Source organism: Carassius gibelio, chromosome B6, assembly GCF_023724105.1.
Source record: "Carassius gibelio isolate Cgi1373 ecotype wild population from Czech Republic chromosome B6, carGib1.2-hapl.c, whole genome shotgun sequence".
Lineage (NCBI taxonomy): Eukaryota > Metazoa > Chordata > Actinopteri > Cypriniformes > Cyprinidae > Carassius > Carassius gibelio.
Window position 1 is genome coordinate 7,612,962 of NC_068401.1, and position 23,804 is coordinate 7,636,765.

General features: G+C 39.7%; 1 protein-coding gene across 21 annotated transcripts in view; it reads left to right on the plus strand.

Annotated features, from left to right (window-relative positions):
• LOC127960111 (forkhead box protein P1-B) overlaps window positions 1-23,804 on the plus strand; it is a 181,526-nt gene that overhangs the window by 152,944 nt on the left and 4,778 nt on the right. For 12 of the 21 annotated variants that reach the window (XM_052559680.1, XM_052559675.1, XM_052559671.1 and 9 more), the window contains 10 exons: window positions 422-614; window positions 5,329-5,436; window positions 10,311-10,398; window positions 12,768-12,851; window positions 16,012-16,216; window positions 16,749-16,825; window positions 17,536-17,637; window positions 20,366-20,535; window positions 21,127-21,196; window positions 21,736-21,902. In XM_052559680.1, coding sequence (XP_052415640.1) covers window positions 422-614; window positions 5,329-5,436; window positions 10,311-10,398; window positions 12,768-12,851; window positions 16,012-16,216; window positions 16,749-16,825; window positions 17,536-17,637; window positions 20,366-20,535; window positions 21,127-21,196; window positions 21,736-21,902 — 1,264 coding nt within the window. Of the gene's footprint in view, window positions 1-421; window positions 615-5,328; window positions 5,437-10,310; window positions 10,399-12,767; window positions 12,852-16,011; window positions 16,217-16,748; window positions 16,826-17,535; window positions 17,638-19,970; window positions 20,093-20,365; window positions 20,536-21,126; window positions 21,197-21,735; window positions 21,903-23,804 lie in introns of all 21 variants that reach the window. The other 9 variants (XM_052559685.1, XM_052559689.1, XM_052559682.1 and 6 more) reach the window with 1 other exon arrangement.

Genomic DNA, 23,804 nt, shown 5'->3' on the forward strand with positions numbered 1-23,804 from the left:
GGGGGCTTGTTCGTTCTTTCACTTTCTCCCTCTCTCTCTCTCTCACGGAGAGGGATGTTTTCGTGGTCTTGTTTTGTGTGTGTGTGAGAAAGAGCTGGCTGAGTTCCTTGTCAGAGGAATAATGGTGATTATTCAGATTTCATGCCTTGTCTGTATGTTAATTATTTACTTCAAGCATGAAATGTGTGTGAATGCCAGGAAATTTTTGTACACAAACACGCTTCGCGTAGCACGTAAGGGAAAAAGAGCAAGCGAGAGAAAGAGAATGGCAGAGCGAGAGGGCAGGCGCCTCGTATCAGCCTGTAGTGGAATAATTAATGCCCCCTTTTGTTTACTGAGCCCTTGTTTTTTATTTAATTATGCCATGAGTAGAACCAGATTAGCTGTTAATTGATTTAATTATCCAATTTGTTTGTGGCAGGCATGATTCCAGCCGAACTGCAGCAGCTGTGGAAGGAGGTGACAAACAGCCATGTGAAGGAGGAGAACAGCGTGCCCAATAACGGTCACCGGGGTCTGGACCTGTCGTCCCCTTCCCCCGTTCCCCTCAAAAACCACAACCAGCATGGATCCACCAACGGCCAGTACGTCAGCCACTCGCTCAAGAGAGAGGGGTAAGACTGCTCAGACATCAGACATGCTGAAATCTGGAGGATACACGTGTGAGATTATTTTTATTCAGTTGTATCTAATTCTTGGCATCACTTGCACCATTGCCCCTATTGAAGGTGGAAATCCCTTCAAGGGAAGCCAAATTGATGGACAGGTACCCACAGGGCATTTCCTGCATATGAATATTAATTTATTGCTGCTAAGTACCTTGGCATTTTCGTTAAAGACCAGGCCGGTCTGCTTAGTCCTGTTCATCAGGGATTTCCAGTTACACACCTGGGAGAATGGCACTGTTAGAACGGTTAGATTACTGTAATGGAAATAAAATCTCTTCTTTAGTTTTTAATTATTATGGCAACTGGCCTATTTCATAGGAATTATGCTCCAAAGTATGTGCATTTTATTTTTCTAATAATTACTTTCATTTATTTATTTATGGAGGCAGGAATGTGAAGTTTATTTTAAAATTATTCAATTTTTTTATGGTATCCTAAACAAAACTTGAAAGATAGATTTGTCATTACAACAGTTTTTCTCTGAATTCTGAATGAATGTACATACGGTGCAGGTGATTCAGTAGAGTTATACGTACTAGTTGCACTACACTAACACACAACACTTGCTAAATACTGTAAAGCCTCTTCAGAGCTCTGACATAAAGATTTATTTGTAGGAAGCATTGCATCGCTCCGTCTTTAAGGAAGAGATTAATTTGGTTTATAACACATTTGCTTGTTTTCATGTGTTCAGGCCTGATCTTTGAACCGCTGGTGAGAAGCCTCCAGGCACTATGAGCTCATTTATTTGTCTCTCTCTCTCTCTCTTCACATCTGACTTAGATTTGGCTGATCAAAACCAACATGTCATTATGAAAGCAATGCGAATGAAAGCACATTTAGTGCTGCAAAACAAGCCCTTGTTGAAGGTAAAGGGAGAGTTCACATACATGTGTAGCTGCTTTTTTCTACCAGTGTAGAGCACTTCTTTCTTCCTTTCGTTTGTGCCACACAAACAGGCCATAAGACCCTTGATTGTTAGTTTTGACGTTAACATTTTGCAGTGCACCCTGCAAAGAATTATGCAAACAGTTTAACATTCCCTTAATTGCTGCATAGTTGTGTGATTCTTCATTTAGAAGCACTTTTTAATTTTTTCTGATAGAAAGGAACTTGAGGGGAAGATGGGGGAATATGTAATTCAAGAGTAAAACGTTCTACTCTGTACAACTAGAATGATCGTTTGTTGTTTGCAATCACACTCGAGAAAAGAAAAGTTCCCTTAATTTAATAATCACCCAATTATGCTGTCTAGGTAGGCAGCTCACTGGTTTATTAAACCGAGCCACTTACTCATATGCAAACTTATTTTATTTCTCTAGTTCTTTTTCTCCCACTCCCCTGAAAGTAACAGTCTATCATCTCGTTTCCTCAAAGTGCATAAACAACCAGTACTCAATCACAACACCACAATTCTTCTGTGCCATAGCAGGCTTGAAACACTCAAAAAGACATGTTGGAAAACTCACTGCTTCACTCCCTGCCTCTCGCTCTGTGTCAGAGATTATAGAAGATGTCAACAGCAGTTTAGCACCCATGCAATGAAGAAGGCGTTTTGTAGAGCGAGTATCTCAGATCTGTCAGAAAAAGGGAGCAGGTGATCAGCCCTCTCTCTTCCATCCGTTAGCTGTCGAATTAGTGCTGGAAATGCATCCAAATCATTACTGTTCCAATGCAAAAGCACATTAGAGAGACAGTGCTAATAACTTAGCGCTTTGATGGTTTTCTGTGTAGCATTAATATCCGTGTAGTTTTATTAGCAAACACGTGCTCCATCACTACACCCTACGGGGCCTCCAAGAAAACATAACACATTTCTACCATTTTTAATCTGCAGGAGCTCTGTTTCTTGGAATCCAAGGTTATGGGTAGAAGAAATGAAATGTGGACTTATCCCTTACACGCAAACGTTAATGAACTTTTAATTGATGTGGTTTTCCCAAGTCCCTCTTGTCGTGAAACAGGCGGACGGTTGTGCACTGATGGACCTGCTCTGCCCTAGCTCTCTAAGATTGGTTTACCGCCGGGGTCTTAAGCACCGCGCAGGCCGTTTCATGTGTCATATAAAATCTGGCCAGTCGCTGCGACGCCTGCAACTAAAACCTTAAGTGCATCCAGCGGCATCATTCACTGTCTTTTCACTTCCGTCTTAAAGGAAGGAGAGAGAAACTCAATCACTTCGTACATGTTTAGACACGATACTCCCCTGCTTTTAGCAGCCTCCATCGGCTCCCACTGGTGCCTGCACAGAGACAACCACCTCATGCACACCCAAATATGATAAAAGCATTCGACGTGTCAGTCCACCCGACCCAGCTCTGCTCAGATAAGGGACAAAAAACACTCATGAACCTGTGTGAACCTTTCTGAGGTGATTGGAAATGAGGCGTCCGCTATCTGACCAAAGCCCAGTGGGCTTTTATTTTATTTTCATTTATTTATTTCAGCATCTGGGACGGGTTTAAAAAAATATAATGTTGACTTCCATTTCGGCAGTTTTCAGTTCTCTTAAATGAAAGGGAAAGAGTGTCACCCTGCTCGAGTCGCCCCACTTCCTTCTCCTCCCAGAATCCTCTAGGAATGCTACACTCCGGGGAATTAAACCCAGACAATTTGTTTTAAAGAGATAAATAATCAGATTTGCCCCCCTAAACGAGCCCCTTAACCTCGCTTTTAATTGATCTTCAACTCTGCAAATGATAATTAAAACATGTGGTGGGGGCTGGGAGGGGACATTTGGTTGTGCGTACTGTAGAGGATTGAGTCGGGGGTCTGGGGATTTGCCAGTAGACTTAGAGAAGGAGTGTGTCTTTGATTTCTCCCCACATGAAGACGTGAGGCAGAGTAATAGTGTTGTGACAAAGTGCTCAGTTCCTGTCTGAGCTCTCCAGACATCAGACCTCTCTCCTCTTCGTTAGGTCGGCAACGATGATACTTAGGTGCTCGGTGCATCATAATACGATCCTAAACCATAATGTAATGAAAGATGATAGGACAGAGCCACACTGCCGCACAGGAAAGCATTTAGGCTATTGCTGTAAGAGCCGATGAAGGATATAAACGCACTTGTGGTGTTTTTGATGCGCTAGGACTTTTTTATTATTATTATTCATTTATTACCCCTTTTTTTACTTTTAACCTTGAATGCAAAGCAGATGGCACCTTTGCTTGTTAAACGACTATTTAAGTTTAAATACAAGTCAATCTTATTTTTAAATAAAGAACCAGAGAAGTTACCACGCTTACACACTTTAACATAGAGACAAGATCACGGACAAGCTTTTGACTCTTTGTTTTTGTTGTTTTTTGTACGGAATGAATGAGGTCAGTATAGAAAGAAATCCAGTCTTCCTCGGAGTTGTCGTTTAAAACCGTTTAGTCATCCATTGTTCAAAATGAGCTTTGTTTCCTGAATCACAAGCCCTTAAGCTTTTCACAGCTCAACTCTTATTTATATAGCTTTAGCCAATGTCATATTGGAATTAAAACAAGACGTGGCATGGCATGTTTCTTGTTTAAAAAGGAAATAGATTCATAGATTCAACATATGAAGTTTTATTTCAAATGAAAACCGTTGCCTTAATATGTTCATGCATATGTTTATTTTTCTCCTAGATTTTTCCTAGATTATTTTGAAAATTGAAATTGGCATGGTTTTGTTTGCTCTGACAATTTCTGTTTATTTTGGTCTTGCATTGATACTAAAGTACTATTTTACTTTTTTTTTGTTGAAGGTGTCTAATAAAACTTATTTTTGATTGTTGATAAATATTATATTATTATATTAATTTCATAAATGTAATCTGTTTTTCTTGTGTTTCTAAATCCTGATAATTGAAGCTACTGAGAGTTTGCTGTTTGAATAGGCTTAACCTTTGTGTCACATTAATTCAGCTAGATTTTACATTTGAACAAATGGAGGTAAATTCCCTTCTGCGGATAAACCACACTGTTGAAATTGAGAGAAAAAAAAGGAGGTGGATCTTAGCTGCTAAGCTTTATTTATTGTGCCTGCAGTGTAGTTCATATGAGAGCGTGCAGCACTGAGCTGTTGACGACCCTGTGCAGGCGGATAAATTGATAACAGGTGGGGTGTGTTTACTGTTTGCTCTTGGCGGGAGCAGGCCAGATGGATTTGGGAGCTTCCTGTTGTGGGAAACACTTGTTGCTCCAGGTGGACTGCAGGGGCCACGGTTCAGTGGTCAGGGTTAAAGGACGTGCTGTCTCTCCGAGCCTCGTGCTGCCCTGATCAAAGCATTCCTCTGTGCGCATCAGAGGAGACCCATAATTGGCTATTGATTGGCCAGCACCAGGCAGCTCATCCACTGTGATAGGCTGACAACTCCAACTTTGCTGAAAGCAGAGATCACATGGTTGCAATGATCACACACTTCCTGTAGGAGTCAGTGGTCATGTCAGTGCTGTGTCAATAAAACAACAAGCTGCAGTGTTTTGTTTTTTTGTTGTTTGTGATGAAGGGGAAGGTTTCTTTATTAGTTGTCATATTTTAGTGGATAAGCCATTAATATTACATCAAGCAGTATTATAGAGATTAATTACTCTTTAGCCTCTTTCATAAAAGTCCAGTGATGCATGAATATGTTGTGTATCAAATACTTGCAGCCTTGATATCACACTAATCTGTCTTTTCTTCTTATAGATCAACGTTGGATGATCATTCTCCTCACAGTCACCCTCTCTACGGTCACGGCGTCTGCAAATGGCCAGGGTGTGAAGCTGTGTTTGAAGACTTTCAGTCATTCCTGAAGTAAGAATCTCACCCACACCCACACCTGGAATTTATTTGTTTATATGTTTTTTGGAATCGGATATGGAACTGTAATTTGGAACCAACTGAATTTCTTCTTTTTTTTTCTCACATAGGATTCTAACTAAAACTAAAACTAAATCTCATAGAACTTACAGTTCCCCTGCTAGACTATTAAAATTACCAGCAGGATAAAGCTCCCAGTTGGGACCTAGAACCAAAACAAATCAAAACACCCTTTAGGAATTGGAGAATATCCAGTTGGATTTTATTTAATTCTTAAAGGATTCCTATGCGTTATTAAGGATCCTAATCTTTTCATTTCAAATTAGAATATTTTTGTGTGGGTTATGTTGGAATTCTGTGAAAAAATTCCAAATAAAATTCCAAAAGGAATCCTGTGCACATTTCTTACTAAATGTTTCACTAACATTTTGTATGCTCTTAAAAAAAAAATAACCTAGTGTTCCGTTACAGTATTCTTTCATTCCCTTTCCCTCTCTCTGTGTGGGCTGGGTTCTCTTTGCCTGCTCTGTGGTGTGGTTTTCTTCAGGGTTCTGTGCTGCCTGCGATAACTGCAGTCCCCATGGTGATTACTGACACTTTGTCCCAAAACAAACACGTGGGGATGTTTATCTACGGTGGCCCACATTCTGATAGTACAGCGGGTTTGCCCTTGTCTGCCTTTTTACAGACAATAAGAAGAGCTCTTCTAGTTCTTTCCCTCTCTCTCTCTGTCTCAGAGTCTCTCCCTGCTTGTAGAAACGTCTGAGTTTTTTTTATTTATGTGACATAGTCGAGATCTGTAGCAGACCAAATTGGTTCTGCATCACCTTCACAAGCACCACACTGGTTTTTAAAGCACTCTGCACACTGACTGTTGCATTGGTTTTATCTGGAACCAGTGCCTGTTCACCTGCCCACTTTGTATAAACTTAACTGAATCAAACCTGACCCGGCCATGCTGTTAAAAGTCTAGTCTATTCTGGCCAACACACTGCTCCACACTCCCTAAATAACACTTAGACCCAAGATCAGGCTAAAGGTGCACAGCTTACACAGCGTTCATCCTGATCCCTGCTCTGAGGAAGACCTGGTCTCACTTCTCTCCTCTATGTGTGTGTTTGTGATGAGATGATGAAAACATTTACCTTGGGGCAGCAGATCAGTGAGTGTGTGTCAGGCTGGATTAGTCCCACTCTAAACAAGATATGACACTGTTCCATTATCCCGAGTTCAAACTAAAACAAGCCCGACTCTAAGACCCACAAGCCGAGACCAAAAAGGAGAAAACGTGTGGTAAGCAGAACCACAGCTGCACTCCGACCACAGTCTTGTGTGTGTGTGTGTTTCTCTCAGGGTTGTAGCTCATGGGTTTCTCTTGCCAGTTTATTTAAAGCCATTTTAAAACCAGAGCAGACTGTGTAAACACTTTTGCAGATAATAACATTATCTGTCTCCAATCTGTGTTTACCTGTGGAGAAAATATAAAGAAGTGTATTCGCTCTGTCCGCCGAGAGCTTAGAAAGAACATTTGCTGCCCTGGAGTTTCTAGACTGCGGATCTGTTACGGTATGTTTTTGGATTGTGGTTCACATCCTTGCCTTTTTTCTGTTGGCCAAAACCATGATTCATCATTTGCTTATTGAAATAAGAGAAATTAGCATTTCAGAGCTGAAAACAAGCTCGAGAGCGAGAGAGAAGTGCTTTCTTTAAGTACACTCTGCAATGTTTACACAAGTGTTTTTATCATGGCAACATCTTGTTTACTTTTCTTGTCTGCCCTAAACTGCTTGGAACAAGTTGAGAAAACATTTGGAGACTCTGTACAAAGACGCTTTTGGAAAAAGCGAGGCTGGGTGAGAGTTCAGCTGGCAGGCTGAAGGTGTTAACCGTCCATGCGCTAAACATTCCCACATGTACATCCTCCACCCGACGGGCCCAAAGAACCATAAACTGAAATCAGGGAGTAAATTAGCTGGATGATAAGAGTTTTCTGGGTAGCTAAAGACGGGCGCCTGGGGCGACGTGGCGAGGAGGAACAGTGAGAGATGCGCACTAACGTCACATGGATCTCCGCAGGCCGAGCCAAAGGCAACAACCGATGACGTGCGGCGGTGTTGTTTTAAACCATACGGATATTTATTATGTCTTCAAAGGAAAACATCTCATACCTAGTCATGCTGGTTGATACCAATTCCAATAAATAATAAAGGAAGCGGTGATAAACTGATGTGTGTTTTTTCAGTGGGACAGGTAGGTTTATAGAACAGATCTGGACACTTTTACAAGAGGTCAAGGGCATCCATGACCTGGGGTAATTGAAAGGTCAAACTCAGTAGTTCTGCCATTTAGTTGCACTAAATGCATCCTGTAGCATCCTGTGTGTGAGTTTTGGTATTTCTCTTTTACTAAAATGCACTTTGCTCATTGTGATTTGCATACAGTTTCTACAGTATTAGTCTTAAAACTGGTTTCTGCATACGGTTACCTTCACAAACAAGTGTGTTGTATTTCCCATCCTGGAAAGTGTGTTTACCCATCAAGGATGAGCAGTATGAGTAAATAAAATCAGTAGATTAGCATAATTCTTTTACGTAATATGAGAAGATAAGGAAAAACAGACGGATGTTTAGTTACTGAAACAGCTGCGCGTGTTTGGGAATAAACAATAGTTCGTCCAGCCGTCCCTATAATAGAAAGACCTTTCAGAGCGTCAGCGTCAGAGCATCATTAAAACCTGGGCTAAAGGACAGCTAGCTTCAGTGATATGTAAAATGCTGACTGTTTAAGTAATGTCTATTTAACTTGTTTTATTGTGGCCATTTACATTAGGGGCTGTCATTCTGCCAGAAAGCTTTTAAACAGCCTTTGCTTGAAGTCCAGAAAGTGACACATGCCAGCGCTCATAGTCTCTCCCGACATCAATTCTGCCATTCTTCGGAGCTCCTCTTGTCCAGACACTCTTCCAAGAGGCTGCATTAAGGGCCATTTGAATATTTCATTTCCTATTAATTATGCACTGTGACTCTACATGTCATTAGAAGGAATGGAGGAGAGGACAGGGAAAAAAGAGAAACGTCCACTGTAACAAAGGATGAAAAGAGGTAGCGGGGGCTAGCAGGGTGCCGCGAACTACGAATTCCAAAGCATGTCACGTCCAGCCGCGTTCATTGAAAATGCGAGACGCCCTGTACCTATTTTATCTCTCCACAAATGAAAACTGGGTGGTTGTTTTGAAATGTTTACATGATCACTCTTCAACCTCCCCTGACTTCAAAAGCGGCTTGTTTTTAGTTGATTAATGTTGGAAGCCAGAAAAGACGCAATATAGTTTTAAACAAGTTGTGGATTTAGCGTGGCCATGTTAAAACATTCGTCGTCCCTAATCCTTGTGTTATTTTTACGAAACGATCAATTCTGAATGTCTGTAAAGGTGTATTCACGCTGTGTCAACATTCAAAAAGACACGTGGTATTTATGTGCTCATTCTAAAGGAAAACAGAGTCCATTTTGACGCATGTTTAGATCATTTCCCTTTCAAGGTTGAGTGCTCCACTTCCGAAGTCAAAATCGCTCTCCGTCACGAGTGTTGTCGAGTGTTTTCCCCACACATATTTTCAGCCGTCCTCGTATGTTGTCTTTTATTCTTAATAATGGCGCCGCTGCCATCATGTCACGCCACCTCACCGAATTTATTAGGCCATCAACATCAGTTCTGGCTCCCCTTGTCTCGGCCCCTGCTCAGGTCCGGGCATGACACTTTGATTTGCGGCGGAGGACAGTAAACGTGGGAAGACGAGCACGTGGAAAACTCTACTGTTCCATTCCACCAGCCTCTGCCTGGTGACAGTGACCTACATGGTCAGCGAAGATGCGATATAATTTATGATATATATAATATATTGGATCCATTAGCGGGCATAATGAAGTAGTGAAATGAAAGGGTATTTGTGAAATCAGTTCAAACATCCTGCACGGATTATGATTAAATGATTAATGAAATGCCCCTGCATAAGCATTTTCAAACCATAATTCATGCGAGGGCTGATAAAAATCCTCCAATCATATTTCCTTCACTCGTGAGTCTTATCTTCACCATTTTATATAAATCACCGCAAAAAAAGGAGAGGTAAAAAAAAAGGAAAGCTTGGCCCGCTTTGCCGAGGCCAGCTACTTATTTAGATTAGTTATAAACGTGCGGGGGAGAAAAAAAAGGTCTTGGTGGTATAAAATAATCATGCATAATTATATTCATAATTCAAGTTTATGACAGATTCCATCGCTTTTCTCCTTGTTGTCCTTTGCCTTTTTCCTCCTGGCTTCATTTGAGTTCTCTTAATCTAGATGACATAATTAACTGCAGAAGCCACCGAAAATAAGAGGAATCCGTTTAAATGAAAAAAATTGGGAGGGTTTGCGGAGTGCACGTCTGCCGATTTACAATATCGTTTTTTTTTTCACCTGAGTTTGGCGAGGCGCTTTTCTTGTCTGCTCAACTTGGTTTCTGTAGGTTTGCGTAGAAACGGGCAGTTGATGAATTATGCATGAGGCGTGTAAAGAGCGCTTCTATTTCCGTAATGCAGAGATCTTGTTAGAACACTCTTCATTTGTGTTTGGGGAATTTGATATTTGTGGATGTGTGGACATGGCTTTATTTACTTTTTTCTCATTTTAGTATGTGCATATCTCGGGCCATTTTCACTTTTCCAATATGGAGAAATAAATGACTGCCCTGCAGAATGTGCAGATAATGTAATTCAATATTTTACCATGAAAGTTTTATCAAATGTTTAATAGATGGCTGTAAAATATGGTACTAAAATGAAGGCTGCTCTCTCTCTCTCTCTCTCTCTCTCTCTCTCTCTCTTTAGACATCTGAATAATGAACATGCCTTGGATGACAGGAGCACGGCGCAGTGCAGGGTACAGATGCAAGTAGTTCAACAGCTGGAACTGCAGGTAACATCTCATTTCTCCTCGTTCATCTCCTTTTCTTCCTTTTTCAAAAGTTTTCTGCTTCTCTCTCTCTCTCTAACTCTATTCATCTCTCTCTCTCTCTCCATCTTGCTCATTTGCTCTCAAGTAGCAGCTCAGAGATAGAGGAGGGAGGGATAAAAATGAAATTATTTTGTACATTTGTGAGTAACCAGTCATTAAAAATGTGTTATGTTCGCATGACAGCCAGGCAAAGATATATGGAGTGCCCTGGGGCTAACTCCACAAGATAATTGCATTTCCAATTTTACTGGGTTTTAAAGTCGTTTATGACTTTTAACTATTTGGCACCACAATAAAACACTTTGTGAAAAAATCCAGGCATACCAACAATGGTGGGTGAGCAACCAGTCATTTCAGTGAATTGATTGACTCATTTTGTTTATTGTATTGCTTGTTAATACACATTAATTGTGACATATACTCAGGGAATGGCATCACAGAGATCGGGATGTATGGGAAATAAATGGGAAGTTTTTGGAGGAGAGGGGAGATGGATACTCTTTTAGATTCAGGCAGAGAGCATTAGAAAGTGCAGGAGTTATTGTGCAGTGGTTAAAACATTGAACTATGGTGCTCATGCAGGCTCTTTGAGGTCAAATCCAGCTCAAAATGTTTGATCTATATTTTCATCTCCTAATATGTGCAACACCTTTATTCATGCTAGAAAAATTCACCCCAGGCGTCAAAGTGCAATGATCATTCTCTGTCTGCATGCTAATCTGTCCATACATTAGCCATTTATGCGCTATTGTACAAATAAAATTAGTCTTTTATGTCATTGTGTCAATAAAGTATTAACATTTTTCTTCAATACTACACCAAAACAAAGAGTAAGGGCTGCACATATAGATTCAGAAGTAGCAGCTAATCGGAGGAGAACTGGCCTGCATTGCCCCCAAAATGATCATAGTCCTAAGTAGAACCAGGGTCTCCGCGGATCCTTAAAAAGTATTAAAACGTCTTAAATAAAATATAAGTTTTTTAAGGTCTTAAAATGTATTAAATTTCGCAAATTTTCGAAAAGTGGCATTAAACTTCATCTGGGTGGCATTAAATTTCATCTGGGCAGAATGAAAGAAAGATATCGGAAAAAACTATTTTCCATGCTAACGTAATTTCACCTGCGCACGTCCCTGTCTAAAGACAGCAAAAAGTAAGTAGCGTGTGCCTATAGCACAGGCATCATACTTCATTTAGGGGGCAGTGTTTTCCCCGTAGGCCTGTCATAGAAACAGACGAAGAAGTGTTTCAGCTATGAGCGTGACAGACGCAAGCAAAGATGGGGAAGTGTAAGTTTAATGATAACTGGCTCGATGATGAGAAATATCGCGGATGGTTACAAAAAATGTCGGAATACGAAGTGCGGTGCAGACTTTGCAAAAAGACGATACAATTGGGAACAATGGGCTGCAGAGCCCTTGATGCACATATGAAAGGGGAGAAGCACAAGCGCTATGCCGACAGTCAGGCAACAACTGTCCCCATTCAGTTGTTTGCAGCATCGGTATCTACTTCAAAGGCTAACGTTACACCCGCGTTGGTGTCTTTGGGTCCCAGTACAAGTAATGCCTTCGGTACATTCTCCCCAACCACTACACTGAAGGCCGAAATGCTGTGGGTTTTGCACACGATTAGCCGACATCACTCCTATACGTCCAATGAAGACCTGAGCACCGTCTTCAGGGCAATGTTCCCTGACTCGGAATGTGCAAAAACATTTAGTTGTGGCAAGGACAAATATGCACTGATTATTTGCACTGTTGCTCAAATACAAATGTGCTTTGTTAACCTGAACAGCTTTGTCGAGTGTCCTTTTATATATATATTTTTGCCGTGGTAATGGTCTTAATTTTAATTCTTGAAGGTCTTAAAAAGGTCTTAAAAGTCATTAAATTTGTTGATCAAAAATGTGCAGATACCCTGTAGAACTTAGAGATCATTGTTGCCAATGCTATTTAGGCTTACAGTGTTTTGGGGCAATGCAGTCTAGATCAGAGTGTGTGGAGGCTAGAGAGGTCCTCTAATGTTTTTTGTGGATTCACTTTGGCTGAAGTAACCATGACCGAAGGCTTGAGCTTGTGTGTTCATTTTCAGTGGCTAATAAACCCTTAGGGTTGTGTCTCTGTACCAAGTGTAAAGGTCAAAATTTAAGTACATGTACTGTATGTCAAGAATAATCATATGTTTGTCAGATGTCCTTCACAATGGCTTATTTGGTTTGCTGATAACTATGAGAATGTTACACTAAAAAACAGTTAATTAAAACTGTCGGAATCTTTTCTCGTTTTAATTATAACTTGTATGCCTTTTTTCTGTTTTTCTCATTAAAGTTAGCAAAAGACAAAGAGCGTCTTCAAGCAATGATGACTCATCTTCATGTCAAGTCTACAGAGCCCAAACCCGCCCCACAGCCAGTGAGTATAGCACTCTTGACATCTCAGCAATCTTGACCCATGTCCCAATTTGCAGTGAGATTAAATTTAGTGCACACCAACTGATAGTATGTTGAAAATAGTATGCCAAATGTGCTTCGATGATATACTGTATTTTCTCTGGAGGTGTGCACCTTGCATGCTTTGGTGTTATGCTGGTCACAGTTGTTTGTCTTTTAATCAAACATGTTTGTCAAGCAATGTAAAAAAAAACTTTTTTTACATAAAGTTTTAAATTAAAATGCAAATGTTAGTCGTTAGTTCTAATACTTGCATACTTAACACACTATATGGAAATATATGGAATTGGTGCAAGGTTTTTTTTTTTTTTCACATGCAAAATGTTGCACCTCTTTTCTCACATTTCTATTTAAGAATTTCCAGCATTGTTGAAACATGTTTTAGGTTGTATCTGTTCATGAAGTTAAAAACATATCCCTAAGAAATTTTTACTATAATTCATGGAGAACAAGTGTTCACAATCCATAAAAAATTGTTTAACTTGATCATTGATCGGTCACATTCTCTCCTCTCTGCTAGTCATTTATTTACTGCTCATGGGCACCGTGATGCTCAGGAGCCCATAGACAGTGTCCTGGGACGACGGGTGACAATAGTTCAGTCAATGGAGCTTTGCCTCTGTCACATGCTGATTTTTTGGATTAGCATTTGTACAGAGGTATCTGACATGGTGATGCAAGTGTATGAAAATTGGTCTCAGATACTGATAGTGGTGTTATCCTGCTACCTCTCCCCACGGGACCTGAGGGGAAGCAGCTTGGAATGGAGAGGAGGACCCTTACAAAGAAATACTATTTATGAGGTGTACTGTGTACTGTATGCTTTATTATAAGAAGCCTTTATTTAATTTTACAATGATAACTTTGAAATAATTCAAATATGTAGCGCAGACCTCTTAGTTTTAAATCTTAGTTGAAATGTGTTTACAGATTCCATTTGGTGACGTTTTACTCAACAGCACAGTTGTACTAAAAGCCTTGACATTTATTTTGCAAATCTGGTCATTTACTTGGCTAATGTTGGAATGTGGGTTTTGTTTTAAATTCACGTTTTTACTCATAAACAAATTAGATGTTTTTGCGGCATGATATTCTGCTCATTAATCTTGCCCCAGTAACATTCATATTTATCAACAGCTCATTTTAAGAGAGATTTCGCCTCAGGCCACAGTTGTTTATGTGTTTGTGCGTGCACATGTGCGTCCACGAGTTTATGATCGAAGGTGCCACTAAGCGTTCTCATCAGCAATCTGACCTTTTCATTGTCCATAATTAAACTGCAGATTTTTTTTCTTGTTGTTGTTTGATACGTTTTTTTTTTTTTAGCAGCTTGTCTTCTGTTTTCCATAGTTGCTTGGCAAGTCAAAGCCAGTATAATTAGATCACCAATTACCATTTAATTATTTTCCATCTGAAGTCTCATTTTGCGGATGTACTGGAGAGCACCCAAATGGTACAGGAAAACAAAAGGAAGGCCGTTACTCGCCTGTCTGGCATATTGTAGAGCCTACTCGCTGTTTGCGGATGAGGAATATGGAAAACAAAGCTTGCTGGTGTGCACAGCGGTTGAATAAGTCTATACTATACGAAACCTCTGGCCCAAACCAAATCTCTTAGATTTAGATTTACATTTAATCATTTAGCAGACGCTTTTATCCAAAGCGACTTACAAATGAGAACAATAGAACTCTTGTCTTACGCCCACCTATTTTTGCAAGTTATTTTCTTTAGCATGAAAAGCACTATATGGTGTATTTTAGCACAACTGGATTTGTTTATTGACCAATCAGCATCTAGGACCAGAACTATCAGTTTTAAAATAAACATTTATCACACTGAGAGAAACCAATTAGCCACAAAAAAAGGAAAAAGATTGGCAAGAAGACAAAGACATGTCAAGGATGAAGCTGCTGTCAGCCCTCAAATTTCTTTATTATGTACCTGTCTATCAAACGGAGCATCTGTATGGTAATGACCGTTAATAGGGAGTGTGGTAATTGCGTGGTCTACGACGTATTTGCGTGGCAGGGGGTTAGATGTTAAACACTGTCTGTTGGTTTTCACTCGCCTCGTCACCGTCTGCACTGTCAGCGGCGCCATTATAAAACAAAATTAGACATCTGATACCTCCAAAGCAATTGACAGCCTTGACATTTCATTAATTTGCTCACCCAATCTGTGGCCGATTGTGGTGCACAACAAAAAAACCCCATCTCTGCATGCCCTCTTGTAGTTTTTTTTCTTTGCCCCTCTCTGTTTGTCCTTGCATTCGTCGCACAGCCTCCCTCGTCGTGGACCACAGTCGAAGTCATGTTTAATTTGGTCACAAGGCCTCCTTTGGCAAATTAGCAATTAGAACAATTTGGTGAGGGGAAATATGTGTATGTGTCATTAGCTTTTTTTCTCATCTCCTACAAATTAATAGCAGGAGCATCGGGTCAGGCTCGCATTTTCCACCCCAATTGAAGAGGAAATGTGACACTGACGACTCAACGTAGCCGTTGGAAGCGAGATTGCACCTTAACTAACCCGCTGGTTAATTAGTTTACCTTATAGCCATTATTACTAGCCCCCCACCTTGTGCCACTTGATAAGGGAGGAAGAAAGTGTTTCTCTGGAAACTATTTCTCCAGAAGAACCATCTTATGCCAAACCATCAGGCTGATGAGGGTCATTCAGATGTGACGTTTAATCGTAGTATCACCCTTGTAAGTAGCCACTAATTAGGGTCCTTACAATACAATTTGAGGCTGTAATTAGTGTAGATTGACCTCTCTCTGTCTGCGGCTTATTAGGAGCCTCTTAGGGCTCAGTGAGAAACTCATTCCATCAGCCAGCAAGACTGCTACTGCCGCCCGAGAGCAAAGAGAGAGAGCAAAGCATTCTGGGAGCACGCCAGCAGACCAAACAAAGAGGCGACCAGGGGGATGTACGCTATTTGCTCACAGAATGATGGACGCGGAAAGCGAAAGCATGGTGTTTACAAATATTTACAAACCAACATGCCACCAATGCTCCTCTGCGGTGCAAAGATTGATTGGATGGTGTGTTAACAATTAGCATCCGCAGGCATCGACCGTGACTAACAATGATGTGCCCTGTTTTCTTTCTGTTCTTTTCAGCTGAACCTGGTTTCTAACATCACCCTGTCCAAGACGGCTCCCGAGGCCTCGCCGCCCCTCAGCTTACCCCAGACGCCCACCACCCCGACGGCCCCCCTCACGCCACTCTCACAAACCCACTCTGTTATCACCCCCACCAGCCTGCACAGTGTCGGTCCCATGCGCAGACGCTACTCGGACAAGTACAACATGCCCATATCTCCAGGTATGCATACAAAATACAATGCATGAAACATTGGGATCAGTGGAGGAATCACAAAAATATGTGCAGGTCACATTTCACCCCTAAAAAAAATATATATATTTATATATATAAAATATATATATGCTTTGCCTAAAGAAAAAAACACACAAATTTTAGGACCATGATGTTATTGCTTTATTTTCATGGCAAGTAAACACTTTTTTTTTTTCACAAATTCTCAGTACTGTAATATCTGGATGTGTTCTTATTTTTTCTTATTATTTTATTCTGTTTTTGTAATACTCATTATTCTCAGTGTTGGTTTTCACTAGATTTTCTATTACTGTATTATACTACTGTCATTCAATTATTTGTAAAAAAGGGAAAAAAGAACACATTGTAAATAAATGCATAAATATCAGTACAACAAATATTGGCCATGATGTATGATTACTTAAGAATTTTAAATAGCATATAATTGAATGTAATGTAATATAAAGTGTGACCAGGTTTAGCTCAATTCTTAATATGTGTGTCTTGTATTTGTGAACAGATATTGTACAGAACAAAGAGTTCTACATGAATGCTGAAGTACGACCTCCTTTCACATATGCTTCGCTAATACGACAGGTAAAAACACAGCCGCATTTGCATCACATGTTTAACACAGCTACTGCATTGTGATTGAACATCTACATTTTTATTAATGTATAACAGTATGTTTGCAGAATAAATATTCAATGTTAACACACACTTCTTTAAAGTCAAACCCTTAAACCCCCCTCCACCACAGCTGTTAAATTTCAAATGCAATTTAACAGCAGAGCTCAAGATTAGCCATCTGCAAATGAGCGTGAGAGCACTTGCTGTACATAGGGGGCAAAAAAAGCCCATATATAACAATTGCTTTTGATTAAGTATTACAGCCAATGTGATTATTACGGAATTCATTTCACACAACAGTAGGAACGGGGCGTCTTTGAGATGCCCAGTCAATTATCAGGCCTGAACCGGTAATCTGTGATCACACGGGCATTAATCTGGGCCTGGGATAATTGCCGCTTTATAATCTGGCTATATAATTTTTTTTTTTCTTGTTCTGGTTGTTTAGCGGAAAAGGATGTACTCAAATTGGCACATTTGCATAAGGAAGCGTTCAGTAAACAAAGCAGCTCTTATTTGAGAACGGAAAAGCGTGAAGCTGTTTTACATGCACCCTCAGATCAACTTTAACTTGACATACCATGTGCATCTCACTTTGTTTTTGCTCCAGGTTTGAACGGAAATGGAACTGCTTTTTGCTTATCAGCATTTGTGTGTGTGTGTGTGTATTTTTCCAGGCAATACTAGAGTCGCCAGAAAAACAGCTAACACTAAACGAGATCTACAACTGGTTCACGCGAATGTTTGCATATTTCAGACGCAATGCAGCAACATGGAAGGTGATCTCACATTTCCTGTTTTCTATTTCCTGCTTTCACTAATATATAATGAGTTTGACTGAATAAGAAAAACATGGAATGAAGTAGAAACAAAAACTTTATTGTTGAAGATGTATGGAGGAACCATTGGGTTCACAATAACTCCTGGCAATAGAAAACAACCGCCAGAATTCAGTGCACACATCTCTTATTGAACCACACACACACTTCCCAGCTCATGACAAACATTTATGAATAGATGAAATACAGTGGGATCAAAAAGTATGACTACATTATAGATCTAGGATTTGAAATCTAGTTTAAACCTAGACATAAAGTTTTAGAAATTTAAAAAGAAAAAAAAACAAGATACATGAGAGAAAAAAGAAACCTTTCCTTGCCTTGCCTAGATGGTTTCAAAGTTTAATGTTTTATTTTTGTATTTTTAATGCTGCAATTAAAAAAGTAATGAATAATGCAAATCACTAGTGTCCTCAGAGTTTTAGACGTCATTATATTTTATATTTTAGTTCTTTAAACTACTACTGACAGAACATATTTCTGTTCCCAGATATTAAGATATCATGACATAATGAACTTTATTTTTTTTCTGAATTATTCCAAACATTATCAGAGATACAAACAGAAACCATGTAATTGATGTTATTACTCCCAGTGAGATTTAGTCAACAAGTTCAGATTACCCAGAGAAAGTAGGCATTTTTCCCCCCAGCTATGATTTATTTCACTTAATGGCCCTTAGAAGATTCTGGAAGAGACCCTCTCTTCATTTGGATTTATTTTGAAAGTGTTTTTTTTTTCTTTCTTTTTTTTTTCGGTTTTCTCTGGAAGAATTTCAACCTCTTCAAGGGGAAATCTGGTCATTTGAGTAGGATGTTTTCCCCTGGCAGAGTTTGTTGAGCATTGGCATTTAACTCAAGCGTTTACAGTTTCCGTTTTTGAAGTGAGGCAGAAAATGATGAACTATCTGTGACTTTTACCAGAGCTGAATGATAAAGCACTAGAGTGACAACACCCACACAGGCCTCCATCAATCAATGAGGGTTTATTTACTAAATATCACCCGCATGTTGTAAAAATGGCCTGATGAAAGGGTCATTTATAAGAACGCAATGAGCAGAGCATGTTAGAATTACATCCCTTCCCCTCATTGTTCAGCTACAGTGCTAAAGTCATAACTGCCAAAGAGTCATGTTTATCAGGCTGTTTGTGCAGTCTGGAATTTTGTTGGTAGTCCAAGGTGTTGCTACAACTGGCTCTTGATCAGTGCATTTCTTTGTACTGTGTAGGGAGTTTGGGAAAAGGGCAACTAATCTGCAAAACATTTAAGGGAAAAAATAAAAAGATACATTTCATATGTTTTCTTATACAATTCTGTATTTGATCAAAATGCAGAAAAAAACTGTAATTGTGAAAAATGATTACACTTCAAAAACAACTGTTTTCTATTTAAATGTAAATTATTACAGTGATGGCAAAACCACTTCAGCCTTCATTGTCACATGATCTATCAGATATCATTCTAATATGCTGATTTGGTGCTCAAGAAACACTATTAATATCGATGTTGAAAACTGTTGTGCCACTTAGTATTTCTGTGGAAACTTTAACACATTTTGATGAATAGAAAGTTCAAAAGAACAGCAATTATTTGAAATAGAAATCGTTTGTAAAATTATAAATGTCTACTCCTTACTTTCACTTTTAATTAATTTTAAATGCATCACTGGTAATTAAAAGTATGAATTTCTTAAAAAACAGAATCTTATTGATCTGAAAACTGGTCTGAAAACAAGTTTTAATATGTTGCTTTTCAGGTAAAATTATCTTGTTTAGAAGATGTCTAGATCATTTCATTAGAAAACTGTGATTCCAAGCATGGATTTTTTTGGGGGGTGTCTTAAAGTAATTATTTACTCAAAAATTTTAATTCTGTCATCATTTACACAACAGTATGTTGTTCCAAACCTATATGACATTATTCTTTATAGAACACAAGATGAGAGAGGTTTGATGCTCTTTCAAGCTTCGAATGAACACCATAGAAGTCTAAAGTTGTATAATAGGTTTGTGTGGCAAACAGACCCATATTTAAGTCAAAATTTCCCTCCTTTCTTAGCTGTCAGATTTCAAACTCTGCATCAGGATTATTACAATATGTTTGATAATCAGTGTCATTGAGAGCCAAAACATGTAAAATCATGAGTAAATGGTGACAGAATTGCAATTTATTTTAAATAAAAATGTATACAACTTAACAATACAAGAGAATGTGGGTTCTATAAAAAAAAAAGTGTCTCATAGCCCTTCTTTTTCTCTCACACTAACTGCAGAACGCAGTGCGCCATAACCTTAGTCTTCACAAGTGTTTTGTGCGGGTAGAGAACGTTAAAGGGGCGGTATGGACCGTCGACGAGCTAGAGTTCCAAAAGAGAAGGCCACAAAAGATCAGCGGGTAGGTGTTCCAGCGCCACCCGCGCAGTGTGGCTGACCAAACCCGTGTCTGGTGGTGTTGATGGATGGGCTTCATGTCATTGTCTCTGTGCTGTGCCGCCCACTGATCCCCCTGCTAGCTTTAGTTATGTAGTGGCTATGTGCACCGTAACCCCTAGTCGCTTGTGCTTATCCATTCATTCATTTCATATCCTCTTCTCTATCACTGTCTGTCTGTCTGTCTGTCTTGCTACATCTGCATCTGGCTGCTTGCTGCCCCTCTCCCCCATCCCAGGGTGCTGTGCGCACCAATCTCTCCCTGCATAAATGCTTTGTAAGAGTTGAGGATGACTTTGGGTCCTTTTGGACCGTAGACGACGAAGAGTTTAAACGCGGCCGCCACATACAACGAGGTCGCCCCAGGAAGCATGCGGCCGACGAATGCTGTGATGAGCTGCTTGTACAGTAAGCACCGCCCTCTGCCCCGCCCCCTTCCTGCATGCTCCGCCTCTGTGTGCTCGCTCATCCTACATGTAACCTTTCATATATTATGCTTTCTGCTTTTCATAATATATGAATTGGCTCGTGTGAGTGTCATGTGATTGTATAATAATATGTGATATGTTAAAATAAAAGACAAATTCATATAAACTCTGTTCTAAAACTTAGCTAGCTTCCTTGTTATCTGTGGTCTACATAGGATACTACCCTCATTCACAGCTTGTCATTAACCCTCACTAAGAATGTGAGAAATTGAAAAAAAAAAAAGCTGAAAACAAGCACAATCTAAAAATCTTAGAAGACAGCATTATTATTTGGGAACAGTCTTTAGATTGGAAGTAAAGTAGACAAGTTGGCAGCTAGGTTTGGGACAGAGCTCTAGTGTTAAACAGCTTTTGATAGTTTAGTGCCATCTATTGATTTTGCTATTGGGTTTTATTGGAAATCAGATTGTACTCTAAATAACTGACTGCAGTGTAAATTCACTGTCCAGCAGACAGACAGTATGACTCGTTTCTGTACTGCACTGAATGTGTGTTTGTGTTGCCTCTACAGAAGTCCAGCTCTAGTAAAGAACATCCATACCACTTTGGGATATGGTCCCGCTCTTTCTGCAGCCTTCCAGGTAAAATCACTATATTGCAGCATCCAGTCTTTATCCATGTTATTAATATGGTTTTATTTATTCATCTATTCAGTTGCTGCCCATATCCATTCATCATTATCTGTACACTATATTATTATTTGTGCACATTTGATGAAAAATAAATACCAATAAAACTTGCTAGAAAATACTAGTAATTTACAGTAGCTGGTTCGTAAGGTGACAGTCTTGTGTGACACAACTTCATTTTCCATGATGCCCTTGTAGCGTCATGGTAATGCAAAAATAAAAATAAGTAATCACCAAGTACACACATAGTTCATCTTCCTGTCTTTTTTATGTGAATCTGTCTAAAAATTATTACATTTTGGCTAAATTCACTTGAACACACATCATGTCATCATTATGACTTTAAAAACGCCTAAATAGTCCAAAAAGGAATTGAAGTGTGCAAATGAATAAAATGGTTATTTATTTTGGACGAGCTGAAGGCCACTGAACGCTCCTAATGTTTTGTAGGAATTGGTCTCACCGAGTTGATCTCCTCCATTCTGTTTTAGGCTTCAATGGCAGAGAACAACATACCTCTATACACTACCGCTTCCATCGGAAGTCCCACTCTTAACTCGCTTGCCAGCGCCATCCGAGAGGAAATGAATGGGGCCATGGACCACGGGAACAGCAACGGTAGTGACAGCAGCCCTGGACGCTCGCCCCTGCCAGCTATGTGAGTGGCTCACGTCCCACCTTCGTAATGTGTGTGTGACTGAGATAAGACACGAGGTAAAGGGAGATGTCCTGGAATCATTAGGCTCACGCGCATGCAGGGCGACACTCGTGTGGCTTAGGTGGTGGAAATTTTCACCAGGTCACTAGGAGTTGACAATAAGTCTCGGAACGCACAGTAGGGTTCGATGTACATTATAGTAGATGTTTAGCCAACCGTGAAATTATATAGAAAACTGCAGTTTACAGAGGAAGTAGGAATTGTGAATGCAGTCTTAGAAGGAAACCCCACCTTTGGCGGTTTCTACGTTAGGGGAGCTCGTAAAGCAAATAGTGTCTTTCAGTGTTATTTCAAGAAGTTGTTTCTAAACTAACTTTTATTATGGGTCAATAGTGTGCGGCATATTATGCCGAGTTCCTCTAATTATTGCCTCCATTTTGTTTCAATATTTACAAAAGTGGTGAATAGAAGATGACAGAACTGGCCTCCTTTTTCCAGCCCGACAGGACTCGCAGCACGTCTGAAAACTCTGCAAGCCGTCAAGAGTAAAACAACGAAGGGAGGGGTGGGGGGTCGTAATTAAGCCTCGACAAAACCGCTCCAAGATTTCCATGTAGCTGAGCTGCGGTCGGGGCTGGAAACCACAGCTCCCCATACACTTGTTGTATGGGAGGGACCGCCGTGTTGTTTGAAGCTTAAAATAATACGCTGCAGACAACATGGTTTCCAGATGTCGGAGGACAGAATGGTGATTTGTTGCTCAGCGAGATTTATTGCAGTTTCTGTGAAATATCAGCAAATCGTCTCTTTTAAAAAAGCAGTGTGGTAATGAACTCGTGAAGATGTGGGTGAGAGAAATGCTAATGGCAGGTAACATAGCTGCAGGCCTGCCCCAGCTGCAGGATACAGAGAGACAGGACGGGTGTGCTTGCTCTGAGGCGTCTGCCTCTCACCTCTCAAGGCATTTGCCAACTTAACGCACTCAAAAGCAAAGATGTTGCCCCAAACGTACAAAGTGTGAGAATATACGAGCATTCATAAAACATTAACGTAAAACGCACTGAGCTTTATTAAGTTAGCCAGATTTATGGATCATGTTATCAAGGGCATCGCGTTTCAATCTCAGTCATTTCAATCTTTTTCACCAATAAAAGAATTTTGTCACTTATAGATGAGGCAAGGGAAGCTTATTATTTTCAGATGTTCAAGCTGAAATTAGATGGGCAGGTTATGTATTTAACCTTTCAATGCAACAGTTCAGGAGTTATTTATAATTGTAATTAAAATATCAAATAAGCATGTATGGCCATGGTTATAAACACGAAAGAAAAATGCATTTATCAGAATATTCTTCTCAACATAATTTGTTTTAAATTATCAGAAAAAATGAAATACTTGGTGCTGTGGTAATACATGTATTTTACCATGGCAATTCCATTTCTATGAAGTATGTTTGATTACCATGTAAAAGCTATGAAGCATGAGTATTTTAAACAGTTATTACTGTGGTATTATCATCTGATGCTGTCAATTTACCATAGTACCACTGCAGTATTTGTTGGGAAGCATTAACCTTTTTTTTTGAGTTATTTTGAACTGTAATTTAATGTTAACTATTAAAATGATTACATAGTATTGCTGGCCTAAGTATATAATTATTTTCGGTCTTAACATGCTACGAGGTAAACCAGGCCTGTAATTATGAGGTAAACACCCAAGTACATTATAGATGTGAGCACCATATACTAGCTTTATCGTTTTTGAATTCTACATTCTCTTATTCGTCAGTCACAATTAATAACATCTAACAAATGAGCTTCCATAGCATCTGCACCTGTATCTATTGTTGCAGATGCCTGCAATCAGACGCTTCAGTCCTAATTACAATGAAGGCTAAAGCAG